Source organism: Populus euphratica, unplaced genomic scaffold (assembly GCF_000495115.2).
Source record: "Populus euphratica unplaced genomic scaffold, PopEup_1.0 scaffold31.1, whole genome shotgun sequence".
Taxonomy (NCBI): Eukaryota; Viridiplantae; Streptophyta; class Magnoliopsida; order Malpighiales; family Salicaceae; genus Populus; species Populus euphratica.
Genome location: NW_011499850.1, coordinates 3,740,889 through 3,757,604, shown reverse-complemented (window position 1 = coordinate 3,757,604; position 16,716 = coordinate 3,740,889). Strand labels below are relative to the sequence as shown.

Below are 16,716 nucleotides of genomic sequence, written 5' to 3'. Positions count from 1 at the left end.
AGATTAGGAGAACGTTTGGAACCGGTGTATTTCCTTAAAAAATTATTTTTTTATTAAAAATTAAATTTTTATATAGTTTAAATCGTTTTAATATATTGATGTCAAAAATAATTTTTAAAAAATAAAAATATAATTTTAATGTATTTCAATATACAAAATATTTTAAAATATAATTACAATTACACTTGTAAAAAGACAATAAAAACTAGATAGCTGTCCCCAGCCAAAACAGATTTTAACATAAAATAAATCCAAAGCATTGATAACGAGTCTACTAGAAGCAAGAAAAATTAATTCATGACCTTAATGGCTTGAATCATGTACTCGAATATAATAGATTTAATAAGTTTATTTTATTTAATTATTTAATATATTTATTTTTAATTTTTAAAAAATTATATCCAAATTGTTGAGAAAAGATAAAACAAAGAGGTGCATATGCGGGTCTGCAAGCACGTCGCCAACCTATTTTAAAAAATAAAAAATAAACAAAGGAGACATCGAGTCGTGTGAAGTAGTAGATGATGTGCTGCCTTTTGGTATAATCATCCGCTGCATCAGGTGGTTAGAAGTCGGGTTCCGCCCCATTTAATATATATATATATATATATGAACATTGTTTTTCAATCATTTTCTCGCTTGAAAAACCTTAGTAACCTCGACAAGCATGTTAAAGACCTCGACAAACACGTTTTTCAATATTTCTTTAAGTTCATATTTGGTTCCTAAGATTTCAATTGTTTTAAATAAATAAAATTGAAATTTATATTACTAAATAGAGCATCAACTTAACATAAGAATTTATTCTTAATATTGAGAGAATCCCCCGTTAAACCAACCAAAATATATTATCAAGCATGATCCCAAGTAAACTCAATTTGAAATGATTAAATTAAAAAAAAAATTTATCTCACTAAAAATAATTTAATGAAAAAAAATTATAGATTATTATTGTAATCAATAATAAATTATATCCTCTTATTTTATTTTTATTATTTTTTAATATTTCTTCAACTCGCATTTATTCTTGTGTATCTATGATTACAAGCACCATGGTCTATCAAGTGTCAATTTTGTGAAAAAATAATTACAATTGCTGCTAAAAATCAGTAATTAAAAAAATAAAAATTAAATTTAAAATAAAAAATAACAACCCTTTTTTCTATTTTAAAGAGTCAAGCACATAAACTGAGAAAATGAAAAAAGAAACAAGAAAAAAAAAGAAAAATGAGTTGTTGAAGTTACACTAAAAAACTAATATTATGACTAATCGCTTTATTATAAAACTTTATTAAAATGATTTTAATAATACAAAATAAAACCGTGTTTTAAACACAATTTTCAGCTCATACATCTTTAAAGTGCAACAACTTCTCTTAAATGTTTGTGTGATTGTTACATGTGTTAATAATTTTTTTTATTTGTTTAATAAAAAATAGGTTGTATATGTATTTTAATTTTAAATTCAATTCCATCGAATTTTATTTTGCCAAATCAAATATTAACCATGCAAAAAATGTTCTCTCTCACAAACATATATCAAGCAAAATGAAATAATTATCAAGCCTAAATTCAAACTAATTGATAAATTTTTTTAACAAAATTAACTGATTAAATTATTTTTAAAGTTCAAAAAAAGAAAAAATTAGAATATTATTACAATCCATAATGGATTATATCTTGCTCCATAACAAATTTTGAAGGCTTTTAATTTCTCTTCTTTAGTTCTATTAACAAGAACTGGTCGAGGAGGGGATGTCATAACCTCCCCTTGTATATTATTATTTATTGGAAGTATTTTTTTATTTTTTAATATTAATTTTATTGAAAATTAGACTTTTTTATTTAATTATTTTAATTTCCTTTATACATGCTCATCACAGTTTGGAAAACAAATCCTCACATTAGGTTGGTAATCAGATTTACAATCATTTACTTTTTTCCCATAATTTTATTAAATAAAAAACAATTTATCATATTGTTGGATAAAAAATAATTTTTAAAAAACATAATTATTATAAATTAAATTTCATAATTTATTTTCTATGAAGTTATGGTGATTTAAAAAAAAAATATTGATATTGGGTTGGTATTTGGTTTTTAAAACATCTATTTTTTATCATATTACTAAATAAAAAAAAAATTTAAAAAACCTAATTATTGGGAATTAACCTTTATTATTTTATTCGATTTACTTTTTATAATGTTATCATAATTTCAAAAAACTATCCCGGTGTTAAGCTGATGCTTAATTTTTTAAGCATTTATTTGTTTTATCATATTATTAGATAAAAAATGATTAAAAATAAATTACTGGAAATTAGAATTTATAATTTATTTTAATTTATTTTTTATGAGATTATTATGGTCTCAACAAAATATGTTAGTATTGATTTGATACTTGGTTTTATAAGTATCTATTTTTTTATCATATAATTAAATAAAAATAATTTTTAAAAAATTATTAAACTTAATAGAGTTTATAATTGAGGTCGCGAGTTTAATGAGTTAATTTAAATTAACTCGAAATAATTCAATAAATTATTATTCTGATATTTTTTAAATATTATTTTAATTTTATGTTCTTTTTAACCCATCACATACTGCAACAACTATCTTGAGGCTGAAGCTATAAAAAGAATATGCTCGAAAAGTTTCAGAATTCAATATAAGGAATTTCTCTTAACCTAAACATTATGTTTTTGCAAATAAAAAAAAATTTTGGTCTGCCACCTCACAAGCAAAATTCTTCTACGCAAAAACTTGTGAAGATTTTCTTTCCTTGTCATTAATTAGCAATGACAAGGTTAAATAGGTCATTTCCTTTCGAGAAGATTATTTTCTCTACTTATTAATATAAATAAATATGAGATAATTTGGTCCTAAATTTTCTATCGCTTCCCAGAGGGCTACAACGTACTTGCAGCCAGCACGGAACTGATCCCAAAGTACACTTGTGCGTATTTTTATTTTTTTGGTAGATTACAATAATTCTTATTAGATTTTTTTGACTTCATAACATAGCTAAAAAATTTAAAAACTAGGAGATAAATATTTTTTTTTTAAATTTATACCCAAAATATTTTTATTAACTTTAAAATATTTTTTAATAATAATTTAGATATTTTTTTTCTTTCTCATGACAGTATTCCATGGACTGTTTTTTCCTTATCAATTTCATATATTTTTAGTTTTTATTAACCCAAGCTTAAAAATCCAACATTTACTCAAGTGCTTTAGAGTTTAAATTTTTGGGAGTACTTAAGAGTATTATGGTGATTATTTTTTAAAGTATTTTATCTTATAAATAAATTAAAATAATATTTTTTTATTTTTTAAAAATTATTTTTAATATGAACATATTAAAATTAAAATGATAAAAATCTCCCAAGAAATACAATTTAGACTCTTCTACTTGGATGTTTGCTGTTATCGCTGACTTGCATTTAGACAATACAAAAAGGATTCTTTTTTGCCTTTCTCAAAGGTGAGACAACTCAGAAAGTTAGTACCAAAATCCTTGACAAAGTGGAGGAAAAAAATGAAAAGGGAAAATGAGCATCACTGCCTAGGCAAATATTGGGTCCAGGAAACACCTCGTAAGCTGCCTCTCTTCTTTCACTTGCTGAAAGACAACAGTATCCTATGCTTCCTCTTCCATTCCTTTTACTCCTCTGTGATCCTAAACTTTGTGATTCTCGAAGTCTCAACATCCTCTGTTGTCCTAAGCACCAAGAGGAGGAGAGAGGGTTCTCAAATCTCGAAGCACTGAACATCAGATTAGGCCAGGAGTGGAATAGAAGACCTGAAAGGGAATGAAATCAGAGTAAAAACCAAACTTGAAAAAAAAAGGGCACGAAAATGGACCCGTTTGGGTTCACACATTTCCAGATCAACACAAAATGTATGGCAGAGAAGGAGCACTTGTTTTCTTCTGGGGACTTAAAAAGGGCGTTGGGGTTGATGAAATAGAAGAGTTCCTCTGAAGTCAAACTAGGAGAAGGATCTCCGTTGAGATCATTAGAAAAAGATAAAGAAAGCTTACCACCTACTAAAAAACGAAGCTTTTTTTCTAATATAATGCTTCCCATCTTTCCCACATTTAGACTGACAGTAAAAATTTAAAGCCAACTAGATCTTAATCTCATTAATGTTGTGCACTGGAGGAAGATTTATTGCCGTTGTTTTGAAATCTTACCTTCTGGCACTGACCACACCATTTATATGAGGCCTTTAAGTGCCACTTTGATTTTTCTCTCCTGTCTCTCTCTTTCACTCTCTGCATTTGCCCTGCAGTTTCCCTGCTTGTAGAAAAAACAAAATTGAGGTGAAGACTATACTAGTCTAGTTCTCAAAACTTAACCAAAAGACCTTGTATCCCACACGCTCATGTGACATAATAACTTCTGGGCCTGTGGGGGGATACGTCATTGGGGCTTGGGATTTATTTTGTAGCAGCAAATGAGATGCTTATTGGTATCATCACTTGGTTCAACTCTAAATCTTCAATCTTGTTGAGTTTCTCTGAGTCTTTTTGTTAAGAAAATATGAATTGGGTTCTCCTTCAAATCAAAGAAAGCACCTTTATTTCTCCAACCCAGCAACCATTTTTTCTTTCTCAGCCACCTCCACAACCAAAACTTGATACTGATGGTTTCAACTTGAGCACCAGGGTTAGTCCTAGTATATTGCTTATCATTATAATTCTAGCTATTATTTTCTTTGTTTCTGGTTTGCTTCACCTGCTAGTTAGATTTCTTTCAAGACCACCTAATAGGGAAACTGATGACTTAGAGAGTGTGACTGCTCTCCAAGGTCAGTTGCAGCAACTCTTTCACCTTCATGATGCTGGTGTTGACCAGACATTTATAGATGCTCTCCCTGTGTTCCACTACAAAGCCATTATAGGATTGAAGAACCCTTTTGACTGTGCTGTTTGTTTGTGTGAATTTGAGCCTGAAGATAAGCTTAGGTTGTTGCCAAAATGCAGTCATGCCTTTCACATGGACTGTATAGACACATGGCTCTTGTCTCACTCCACTTGCCCTCTTTGTAGAGCTTGCTTGCTCTCTGATTTCTCTCCAAACAATAGCTGCTCTCCCATTGTTCTTGTTCTTGAATCTGGAGGTGAGAGCTCAAGAGAGATTGTTAATGATAGAGAGGCTAATATTGGCAGAACCACTTCAGTTTTGACTACAAATTCCCATCTGGATTGTCACGGAGACAATGAATTGGGATCATCGCGTTTGGATATTTCACACAAGTCGAGTGAAATCTTGACAAAAGATGATTCTGTCCCAGATTCTGCCCCTACAATAGTAGAGGATTCAAGGGATAAGGTTGTTCCTGTTAAGCTAGGAAAGTTTAGGAGTGTGGATAACGGTGAAGGGAGTAGCACTAACAATGTTGATTCAAGAAGGTGCTATTCTATGGGGTCATTTGAGTATGTATTGGATGAGAATTCTTCACTGCAAGTACCTATAAGGACTCCAATGAAGAAGCAGTCAAGCAAGAAACCTACTTTGCCTTTAACACCTGGTCACAGGCCAGCAATGTCTGAATGTGATTGTGAATCAAGAAGAGAATTTGATGGTTTTGAAAGCCATAAAAGTGTTGAAGTTAACGGGACTGCTAGTATTGTTTCGAGCAGTGGCAATGCCATTGGTAGAAGCAAAAGAGAGAGCTTTTCTATATCAAAGATATGGCTTAGAGGGAAAAAGGTGAAGCAGAATTCAAGTGAGGATTCTTCAAGAAGGGCCTTTTCCTTTCGATTTCCAGTGAATAAAAATGATGTTGCCGGTGATGATTTGAAGATGAAGAAGGGGGATGGTGATGCGAGGACCGATTCTGAAATAAGCTTTGGCAGGTGGGAAAATGGAGATGGTCAATGGGGTTGTGACGAGCAGAATCAGAGTTGTAATAGTTTGGAGTTACAAGTAAAAACACCTTCCTTTGCAAGGAGGTCTCTGCTTTGGCTTGTGGGAAGACAAAACAAGGTTGTTCACTCATCCTTTACACCTAATGTCTAGCATTCTTTTGTCAACTTTTCCTGGATACTTTTTCTGGGAAAATTTTATTCGTTTTCTTCGTTGTGTAAGGCAGAATTAGAATCTGTAGCTGGAAAAGAAAGAAGCAATTATGAAACTGATCCAAAAACACAAAATCGAGGCTTTTACATTGGATTATGCTTTTCATTTCTTCCCCACCCCCCATATTACAGCATTGTAGGTGTTGTTAAGCGAAGACCATTCTTTAATGATGGTCTTCCTTTTGTCCTTCCATGGTTTCACATGCTTAAAATGTAGACTAATTTGAAAGTAATTGTTTGATTAGTTCAACATCCAGGATAATAATTTGCTTCAGAAATTGATGGAAAAACCACCCAGAAGCATACAGTTTCTCTGAATCACGGAAGCTTTCCTTCCAATGGTAGTGTTAGCTAAAAAATTGTCAGATGCCATTAGTATGCATTAATGGGGCATGGGTATTCTTCTAAGAAAAAGAGAAAAGAAGAGAAGAACAAGAAAAGGAGGGCATAGTCATTGAGTTTACGGGAATAGTTTTATCTTATGCGTCATCTGGTTACAGCATTTATTGACAATTCTTGATTGGAAATGTTGGAAAGCTTTTACAGCGCTTAACGCGCCAAAATCTACGCACTGAAAGATTGTATCGATTGTTGTGCGCCATTAAATTAATCAAATGGTGTAGGATAATTAGGGTGCCAAGAGGGTAGATAATTTGTTTTTTGCATAGAGAAGCATCAAGTGATTATCAATTTAAGTTCTGCTAGAAAAATTATTTTCTTAACCACAATTTTTCATCCATAACTTGGATTTCTATCTTTCTGCTATAGAATCCATTTCCTTGAGTCTCAAATCATCACCTGGATGCAGCAGGTTGTTCTTCCGTCAAAAAGACAGTGTTAGACTGTTGAAGGCTGATCAAAAAATTCTACTCATGCTAAGGATGGGATACGAAAAGAGAAAGACTTCCTGTACTGTAATACTAAGAAAAAAACTATATACAACAAGGGTTATTTTAATTTTGAAATTATAGTAGACAGATTATTGAATTGTTTCATCTAGTATAGCACAATTAATGTAATGTAAAAAAATCCAAATTTGATTTGGAATGCACAACTGCATCCTCCATTAGACAGGCTGTTTCTGCATTCAATGAGAAATAAATCGTATTGTTTAAATAATTGGAGTGTTGGGGCGATCAACATTAATGGCTGATGTTAACAGTGTCATGAGAGAGGTTGGGGACCATTTTCTAGTGTTATTTGTGGCACCTCATGTGACTGTCCCTACATATTTATGTTTTGAGTCCATTGACTCCTTCATTACCTTTCATGGCCGCCCTTGTTTTTTCTTATTATTATTAAATCCAGGTCTGCAGCCTCATGTTTAGGCTGAAACTAGCAATTTGTCTTGCTGCAACAGCCTGGATTGTCGATCACACAAATTGATCTTAGATTTGCAGAAAAACAACCTGGAAGGGGGGGAAAAAACCTATACTTAGAAACAATACCTTCGCAGATAATGATCAATGTGTGATGGTAATGGAGGTGGCCTGGCCTTGGTTTTTGGAGTCATAGAAGTGGCCAAGCCGCTTCATTGCTACCCCCGCACGCTTCTTATTCATTGCAAAGCATGATGAATACCGTAAAAACATCTAGCTAACCAGTTACCAAAGACACTTGTTAAGAAACACTAATTATAATTGTTAAGCTTTTGACTAAGCTGTATCAATGAAGAACAAAATTGTTACAATAAATTTGGTACAAAGTCTTTATTCAAAATATAACTGCAAGTTTTTTGGTAATATAAATTATATTTTGATCTCATATGATAACTTAAACTTTTGGGTTGAGTTGATTTTTTAACATGGTATCAGAATCTTGATAATCAAGTTGTTATAAGTTTGAATCTTACCATCTGAGTCTATATATATTTTAAACTGACAGTATTAATTTAGACATTTAATTGAGAAACAATGCATTGTATCTATATAAAAGGAACAATACTTGAAAAACATACTTTCCATTTAATATTTTATCTATAAACAAATCATGTGAAAATATTAAATTTCGATAAATTGCTCTACTAATGCAATAGATGTCAAGAATAGTGATTTTGCATGAATATTAATTTATTCATTTATAATAAAAAAAGAAACATTTTATTGATTAAATTAGTAGATTAAATATTCATTTTGAATATATTCATATCAAAACTCTTAAATTATCATAAATCCTAATATTTTTAATAACTAATTATAAAAAAATAAAAATAAAAATAGATAATAAAACAAATAAAAAAGATAAAAAAATTTATATAAAGTATAAAGCAAAAAACCAAAAAAGTTAATTACTTAACTATTCTTATTTTTTTTTTTTGTATATTAGAGAGAGCCAAGGAACAAGCTCGAGCTGGACATATATATTGGAGAGAGGCAGGGAAAGCAAAAGAAAAATTTGCATAGTTAGGGTAAGAAAAAAAAATAAAAGGGAATGAGCTGCAATAACAACTTTTTTATATCAACCATTCACTAAATTATTATATTAATATTTTAATATAAAAATTATTAAAAAAATTAAGGGGGCAATTCCCCCTTTTATCCCTCCATGACTTTACAATTGCTGAGTACTCATACTATTTAAGAGATGTCATCTTCCAACTATTATTAGCTCATTTTCATCCATAGTGGATTTTACGATTGAAACAGTTGCAGATACATCATTTGCTATCTCCTCTCTATATGCTAGTATTCTCTTTCTTTAAAATTCCTCAAAACCATATAATCATGAGTTGATCATATAAAGCTGCTGAAGAAAATAACAGTGAAAAACATGAATGCAAATAATTCTTCTTTTATAACTTGAACTTTTTGTTAGGATGAAATGGAAATGAGAACCAATAGTAGGCTTGTTAAATGTTTAATGAAAAAAAAGAAGAAAAGATGGTGATTAGTCCTTGTTTAATTAGTTAAAATTTTGTATCATTCATTCATATATTTATCTTCAATATTCATTCATACATTTAACTTCATTATTATATGGATGCTATAATATATACTTTATAAACTGATGGGATAGATTAAAAGTTAATAGAAGGTATGGTTATGTTATATTAGAATAATAGCTCAAAAGAATTATAATTTTTTATTTGACTGTTAGATTAATTTCAATTTTTTTATAAGAGTTTTCAAAGATCATTTTTTTAGAGAAGACTATGAAATCCCTATTCTAATTGTCAGATTTTTAGATATCAAAAATTTTGCTGAGCCCTTCTAGTTTTGATAGTTTTTGTGATTTTTCTTTTTATTTTTAGATTTCTTTATTCTTTCAGTTTTCTTGCTTCTTTCATTCATAATTTTGGATTTTAGTTTTTATTTCCTAGTTGATGTATAATTTTTTTGGCATATTTAAGGCTTTGCAAACCTTCTAGGAGGCATACTTCATTATCATTATTTTAAAGAATAAACTTGCGAATTTAGAGCTCAAATCTGCAATTCTTTATGCTCATAAAATATTTTTTATTTTTTATTTAATTGTTGTTTTTAGCTTTCTAATGCATCAGAAGGACTTCAAAAGGAATTTGAAAATTTAATGAGCTAAAGGGTATATGGTTAATGAAATAAGATGTAATATTAAGTGTTTCACTCCAATAACTAGCTTTTGACGTATACAGGCATAGGTGTTATCAAGGTCTATAGAAAGGTCCTTTCGAAGAACCTCACCTCTAATATATTCTAATTTTGCATCCAAACCACTAACAAAGATATGCACTCTTAACAATATAACATATTTTTTATAGGTGACAACATCATCAAGATCCTTTATGATAACTTAATCATGATAATGTAATTCTTAGAAAATCTTGACAAGCTCATTGTAATAATCTAATTCTTGAAAAATTTAAGGTGAAGGCATGCTAATTAGTGTATAAAGTTGTGTCTCATTTGATCTATCATAGAGTTCTTTAAAAAGAGCACTACATATCCTTTATGGTATATAATCATAGATAACGTTTCATTATCTCTATTGAGATAGAAGTCAATAACCAACCCTTAATCTTTTGATTCTCTGCATACCATTTTGTATAGTTAGCCTTAATTTTTTTTGATGGATTAGGTTTACCTATAATATATTTGAGCTTCTCTAGTCCTATAGTTAACATCTCTATTATTTGGGACTATACATCATAGTTAGTTTCGGTGATGACAACTCTGACATGAAAAATAAATTTTTTATATTAGATATAAATAATTGGGGTTGATAGTTTGAAAGTAGAGGATTATGATTATAGTTGTTTTTTGCAATTATTGCTAAAAAAATAGTAAGAGAGGCTTATGTTTCAATGGAGGTTTTTAAAAAGCTTTGATATCAAGTTAAAATTTTGTATTATTCATTCATACATTTCTCTTCAATATTGTGGGCATAAATAGACATTGTATGGAACTAAAATGCTAGAGTTTAGGACTATAAATTTATAAGCCAATAGAGCATAACTCTAATCTAGAAGAAGTATTACGATTAATCTATCTATGGAAGTATACTAACTTGGAATTATTTATAGAATCTTCAATATAATAACCTGCGTATCATTTAAAAAAGTATAAAAAGTTAACTCAACTACTCATCTGGAACACATTATGAGAGGAAAAACAACATCAATATTTGATGGTGATTTTTAGAAGTATCAGTGTGACATGAAATATACTAATAATTTAAATAAGATAATTATAATAAGTAAAGTAATAATGCATGTTACTAGGTTTTTATATCGTAGTGAGTTTTCAAGAAGTCCAACCTTATACCATAAATCATGACAAAAAGTAGAAGGAACATCCCAAAAACTACTTCTAACTTCTCTACAAATGCATCCTCTAATGGAGGTTCAACGGGAATATCTAAGATTATCAATATAAAAAGTATAAATAACAAACATTTTATAATAATGTGAAAGGAGTTGTTACATGTTTTTAATCAATAAGATATAAATTTAGAATCTATAAATAACCTAACAAATACATTTATAGGTCCAATGATAGAGTCAAGTTTCAAAAACAATTTGGATAGGCCAAATAACTAGTTAAATGGAAAAAAACTTATAAATTTTTATTTAATCGTTGGATTGTTATCAAATTTAATGAGGAGATTGTACAAGCTCAATTTTATAGGACTTCAAATTAGTCTCAAAATATATTCTTTGAATCGGTTTTGATATTTTCATTTTATTTTTTGAGTTTCTAGTTTAATTTTAAAATTTATTTTATGTTATTTTTTATTTAATTTAGAACCCCATTTTTTTCCTTGTAAAGGTCAATTATTAACCTATTAAAATATACTTAATAATAAAAATCCCATTGGGATTCTTGTATTTAAGATTCCTTTATATGAAATTTTATTTTTCTTGTTTTTTGTTTTTTTTCTTATAAGGTTTAGTTGGTTAAGAATAGAGATCCAAAAATAACAAAATAATGAGATAAATGTGTCAAAAAACTATTTTAATTTGAAAATTTAAGTTATTAAGTGAGGTTTTAATAATAATTTTATATTAATTTTAATAAATTTTTATAAATAAAATTTATTGGATTTCAAACTTCTATAAACTCATTACTACTTTGTATTTAATCTTATTAATTTAATTTTATAAAATAAAATGATAAGATTTAAAGTCATTAAAACTTGATTATTAAGATTTTAATATAATATAAAAAGTCTATCTAAACTTAAAAGCATTATCTCTAAAAAATAATTTTATATCACTATTTAACAAAATAATACATTGCTGACTAGGGCAGTTGATCGTCCCTGTCGGCGAAGTTCAGAGTTTAGAAGTTTAGAAGTTCCAGTCAAGCTGTCAAATAAAGACGAGTATGTGAGCTCGAACTCAATGACCTGGATTTGCCTCTTGTCTTAAGGTTCCAGTGAGCATCCTTGTTGCCACCCTGATCATCAAATGCTCCCACATCAATTTTCAAAGGAAAACCGGAGCTTGAGCCTTCATCAATGTTTTGTAGTAAGCACTTCAATTTGTTTCCACAAAAAACATATCCATACGGAATCATCATGGAAAGGGAAAGATAAGCCTTTGGTAATCCAAGAAGCATACAAACCGAAAAAATGAATTCTGGAAACAGAATGAATTAAAACCAGATGAGCCATCGACGTCCTCCAAATCCTTCATCAGAATGCGACCATGCATTCTTAAAAAGAGTTATTTGCTGCTCTTCAATCTTCACTCCCTTCATCGTCAAATTATCTTTCTTATAATAATAAGATAATAGTACTACTACTACTATTCGGAAAACCTCTTTATGCAAAGACAAGCCAACGTCTTTGAATCCTTCCAGCTGCACTGTACCATTTCTAGAGAATAACCTCCCATTACCAGGCGCAGGAAATCCGATTCCAACAACAAATGAATCTATGAAGTTACCTCGAAATGCTTTATCTCTGTTCTGTTGAGACTAGCATGGAATGCTGCTGTCTACGCTATATAGAAGGAGCATAATGGTAGGATCCATGACAATGATTGTAATCCCCAGGGGTTTATGGCGAAATGGGTCGATCAAGTTGTTATCTATGAACTTTTTCAAACTAGAATTCTGCAGAAAGCTATTAGAAATCTGAGATTTCGTTCTATTTGCAGTAGTTGGTGTTTAGTGAGCACCTTAAGTCTTAGCAGGCTGTGGCCTCTCTGTACTCATGTATTGGGCTTTGCCCTTTCAGTTTCTTTTGATAATGATTTTCATTCATAAAAATAAAAGAAAGAAGTTACCTGGAAATCTAATATAAATCTGTCTGAGGTTGTGGTTAAAATGATTTTTTATTAAATTTTAATTTTTTTAATATTTTTTAATAATTTGATGTCAAAAATAAATTTTAAAAAATAAAAAAATATTATTTTAATATACTTTAAAATAAAAAATATTTTAAAAAATAATCTCTACTGCCAAAAATTACAAAAAGTTTTAAACACCGCTGCAACTATAAGATGCACCCTAGTTTGCTTTTACGAAGGCATTTGTTGTTGCTATTCTTCTTCTTGTTCTCGTGCCTGCTCAACTACAAATAAGGAACAGTCTGCCTTGGTGTCTTCCGATATGATGAGGTCTCCTATTAGCCCCAGCTCCGGATACTCACACCATTGTCTCAGACCACTTGTCTGTGGGGTAATGCCATCCAAGTTGTCTCTTCTACCCACAATTATGAGCTCGTATTCATGCACCATGGATCTAACAAGTGAAACAGTTTTTGCTGCTCCATCAACCACTTCTTCTCCAAACGTAATGTGATCCTTTTCCTTCACTCCCTTCAAAGCCACATTATCTCGTTTTGCTTCCAGTTCGTTCAAGTTTGATGGAAGGAGATGTGCCACACACAAGTTAACCCTGGTGTCTTGTGCCATGCGAATAGCAAAAGTTAAGGCTTCTCTATCATCATCACCTCCCAAGAAGATCATAGCAACATTGATTACTGCTAGCGCATCTTCTTTGTAGACTAGCCGCCGGTTACTGCATCTATCAACTAGTATCCCTACAGAGCAAGGTGCCTTTTCAAGGACCCTGTTATTCAATTCCCTTAGGCTGTGGTCCTCTGATTGAATTGAACCATCTTGTTTCCACCATCTAATGTGAAATGGAAGTATTATAAGAGATGCGAGCTTCTCCACTGCCAGTGGGAAAATATCATCATGCATGAATTTCGGTAGAGAGACCGCAGTGACTGCATTCACCGATAACGATCCACGACTGTTTTGCTCGAATTCGTTGAACAAACGAATGACGTTGATTGAATGTAAATAATCACAGACTATTACCCTCCCCTTTCGGTGGGAAATGAAGAGAGGAGTAGATTGCCCGACAAGCTTGATGTGGTGAAGCACTGTAACCGCAATAGGGCTATCTCCACCACAGGAGGCATCAAGAAGATTTATTATCGCATTCACATCTCCTGGTGCATGGATACAAGAAATAATTTGCAGCTCTGAATTTTGCCTGGACTCTATGAGATTCCTTTTCAGGCATCCTAGATATCTCTTTTCAGGATTGTATAGCCTTCTCACAAGAATTGGGACAACGCTGCCAAAGACGATGACTGTACCAACCATGAAAATGAAAGCATCATCCATTATTGCCTGCATTTGTCGGTAGGGTAAAATGAAGATGGAACATTAGTTTAAGCCTTGTTGCAAGATTAAAATATATGAATGTCTAGCATGGATTGGTTACTAGTAGTCACCTGAGCATCATCCAAGAAACTGTACAAGGCCAACTCAACGACGCCTTTCGCACACATTATGAGGGCAAAGGCAGCACCATTTTTTGTTGGCGATTCCCAAAAGAAAGAATGTGAAACGTAACACACCAAGAATTTGGCCGAGGTAATTACAGTAAGAGCAACTGCAGCGATTGATAACTTGATCTCGTCAAATTTTGTGTTTGCAAAATCCACCCTCATGCCACATGATGTGACAAAAATTGCAAGGATGTAACCTGTAATTGCTTCGAACTTCTCCAGAACAGAAGATCCCAGTGGCGGTCCAGATGGCACAGCTAGACCAACAATAAAGGGCCCATAAAAAACAGCCAATCCATTAATATGTGAAAGCAACACAGAACCCAGGAACAGTGAAATGATGAAGTAAACGTACAATTCCTTCAGGCTATCACACATCTTTCTTGCTAGAAGATTCAATGCTGGTCTAAGAATCAATGCAACAATAAGGATGAAAACAAGCACCCCTATTACACCATCTCCGGTTTCATTGAGCTGGTCTGCTGCTCTCAGCAAAGATGAAACAATTAGAAGCATAAGGCCAACAAGGTCACTAACTAGCGCTGTTGACAGTACTAACCGGCCGAGTTGTGAGTTTAGAAGTTTTAGCTCATGGAGAAGGCTAACTATCACAGGAAATGAAGACATCGAATACACTGTTGCAATAAAGAAATTCATTAAATACTCTTGCTTGGTCATAACTGTTAAGGTTGCTAGACCGAGTAGAAGTGGTAATAATACGCAAGAAACACCAAGAAGTAAGACCTTTCCCTCTACATTTCTTAACATCTCCATATCCATTTTTACTCCACTTTGAAACATAAACAACTGGTAGCCCATTGTTGCTACAGTAACAAGATTTTCTACACCTGCCCTTGAAAATAGAACATTTGAAACACTATGAGGAAGCACTGCTGGATTAAAAATCAGGCCTGCCTGTATTAGCCAAAAAGCATTACAGCGTGTTATTAAATAGAATCAGTACACGCATGTGAACTCAAACAATAGATCTAGCTTACAAGAATCTGTGAAATTAGCAATGGCACTCCTATTCTTCTGAACGCAAAATTCAAGACCTGGGTGATACCAAATACCGCCGCCATGAGCACCTCCAGATTTGGCAATGTATAACTCAATGGTTCAAATTTGCTGTTGACCAAGTACTCTTCCAATCCAGGTGAATTTACCTTTGGAGGTAGAGTGAAACAAGTGACCGATCCAAGAAATTCCCCAGTTGAATTGACGATTACATTTGACAGTTTCAAGGGATCCATATTGCCACAAGCGCTTCGCTTGCTTCCACACCTGGTTATATTTTTGTTTTCCTAGTAGAGAAAGATAGAGATGGTCACTAATGGTAATTATGAAAAAGCAAAAAAACCGGCAGCAGGGGAAAATCAAGAGTAGGAAAATTGTTGCACGGCAGGTCTTCCAATGAAATATTGAAGGAAAACCAAAGCCTAATTGCTTTCAGCTCCTGGAATGCAGGTCAGCTGGTCAGGTGTTCAGCGATTTTTTAGCAGAAAATCTGTAATAGTCCCTGGACAGGAAGCAAGTTTGACCAAATTTATTCTTCTTTTTTTAGCACTATGAATTGGTTAATTAACATTTCAGCAGTAAAAATTAGGGAAAAAAAAAAGTGCTGGTGGAGCAATGACAACCGATAGGCTGACATAGCAATTGCTACGCCAGTACACCATTCGTAACTGGTTATAATTGAAGGAAAATAAGCGGCGGCGGCGGCAGCAGCACACCACCACACATTGTACAAGAGGCAATAACCCGAACTGTGTGATGTAATGTAATCCAACTCGGACAGAGAAATTACCAGAACAAAGGACGACATTTTCTTATGGGAAGACCTGCAAACCAGGAGAACACACGCGCGCGCGCACACACGCACACTCCAGATACAGTGATAATCTTGAAGGCCGAACCATTTCGCCATCTTTCTTCGTGATCTTGATGCTCTTCAATCATTGCTTTCACGTACCATTTCACTACAAGCAAAACCAGGTGCACATGAAGAATTTTATGGTGTTCACAGGGTAATTATTAGTATTTACTTGATAAGAAAGAAGTTTGATGTAACAAAGTAAAGAAAAAATCACATTTAATTTTATATTGATGATTATTTTTTTTTTGGTAAGTATTATATTGATGATTACAGCTTTAAGTATCATAAGATTTTTCGTACAATATAAATACTTTATGTGAGAATGGTGCACTTCACATCTCAAGTAATTAGCGCAAGTCAGCCATCCAATTCTAATATAAATATCAAACAAGTCCTAAGCCACAATTTCTTGCAATTTTATCACCCATTATAAATCCCTAGTTAAGTCTACAGCGATACTTGGTTAAGAAAAATTATTAAGTTAGGTAAAAATATAAATAAATAACTGTATTCCAAATGGTAAGAT

At 31.9% G+C, this 16,716-nt stretch overlaps 2 protein-coding genes across 5 annotated transcripts; one reads left to right on the top strand and one right to left on the bottom strand.

Moving 5' to 3' along the window:
• Positions 1 to 4,189: 4,189 nt before the first annotated feature.
• On the top strand, positions 4,190 to 7,157 carry LOC105121252 (RING/U-box superfamily protein). 4 transcript variants are annotated; one of them, XM_011019813.1, is made up of 3 exons: positions 4,191 to 5,996; positions 6,221 to 6,283; positions 6,900 to 7,157. In XM_011019813.1, exons 1-2 carry the CDS (start codon positions 4,548 to 4,550, stop codon positions 6,236 to 6,238), a joined length of 1,467 nt encoding a protein of 488 aa, XP_011018115.1. In that variant the 5' UTR covers positions 4,191 to 4,547; the 3' UTR covers positions 6,239 to 6,283; positions 6,900 to 7,157. The 4 variants fall into 4 exon arrangements, with proteins under 4 accessions (XP_011018113.1, XP_011018115.1, XP_011018114.1 ...); XM_011019812.1 differs by having other exon boundaries at positions 6,857 to 6,911; XM_011019811.1 differs by lacking the exon at positions 6,221 to 6,283 and having other exon boundaries at positions 4,190 to 5,996.
• A 5,842-nt stretch (positions 7,158 to 12,999) lies between these two features.
• LOC105121331 (cation/H(+) antiporter 4-like) lies at positions 13,000 to 15,567 on the bottom strand. The gene is made up of 3 exons (XM_011019919.1): positions 15,313 to 15,567; positions 14,258 to 15,229; positions 13,000 to 14,153 (listed from the first exon to the last, which is right to left on the bottom strand). Exons 1-3 carry the CDS (start codon positions 15,565 to 15,567, stop codon positions 13,050 to 13,052), a joined length of 2,331 nt encoding a protein of 776 aa, XP_011018221.1. The 3' UTR covers positions 13,000 to 13,049.
• Positions 15,568 to 16,716: the final 1,149 nt, after the last annotated feature.

Coding starts and splice junctions, on each gene's coding strand:
- LOC105121331 (XM_011019919.1), bottom strand. CDS start 15,567: ATGGATCCCTTGAAACTGTCAAATGTAATCGTCAATTCAACTGGGGAA. Junction 15,230..15,312: donor TGCTAATTTCACAGATTCTT/GTAAGCTAGATC, acceptor TGGCTAATACAG/GCAGGCCTGATTTTTAATCC. Junction 14,154..14,257: donor GTTTCTTGGATGATGCTCAG/GTGACTACTAGT, acceptor CGACAAATGCAG/GCAATAATGGATGATGCTTT.
- LOC105121252 (XM_011019811.1), top strand. CDS start 4,548: ATGAATTGGGTTCTCCTTCAAATCAAAGAAAGCACCTTTATTTCTCCA. Junction 5,997..6,899: donor TTGTGGGAAGACAAAACAAG/GTTGTTCACTCA, acceptor TGGATGCAGCAG/GTTGTTCTTCCGTCAAAAAG.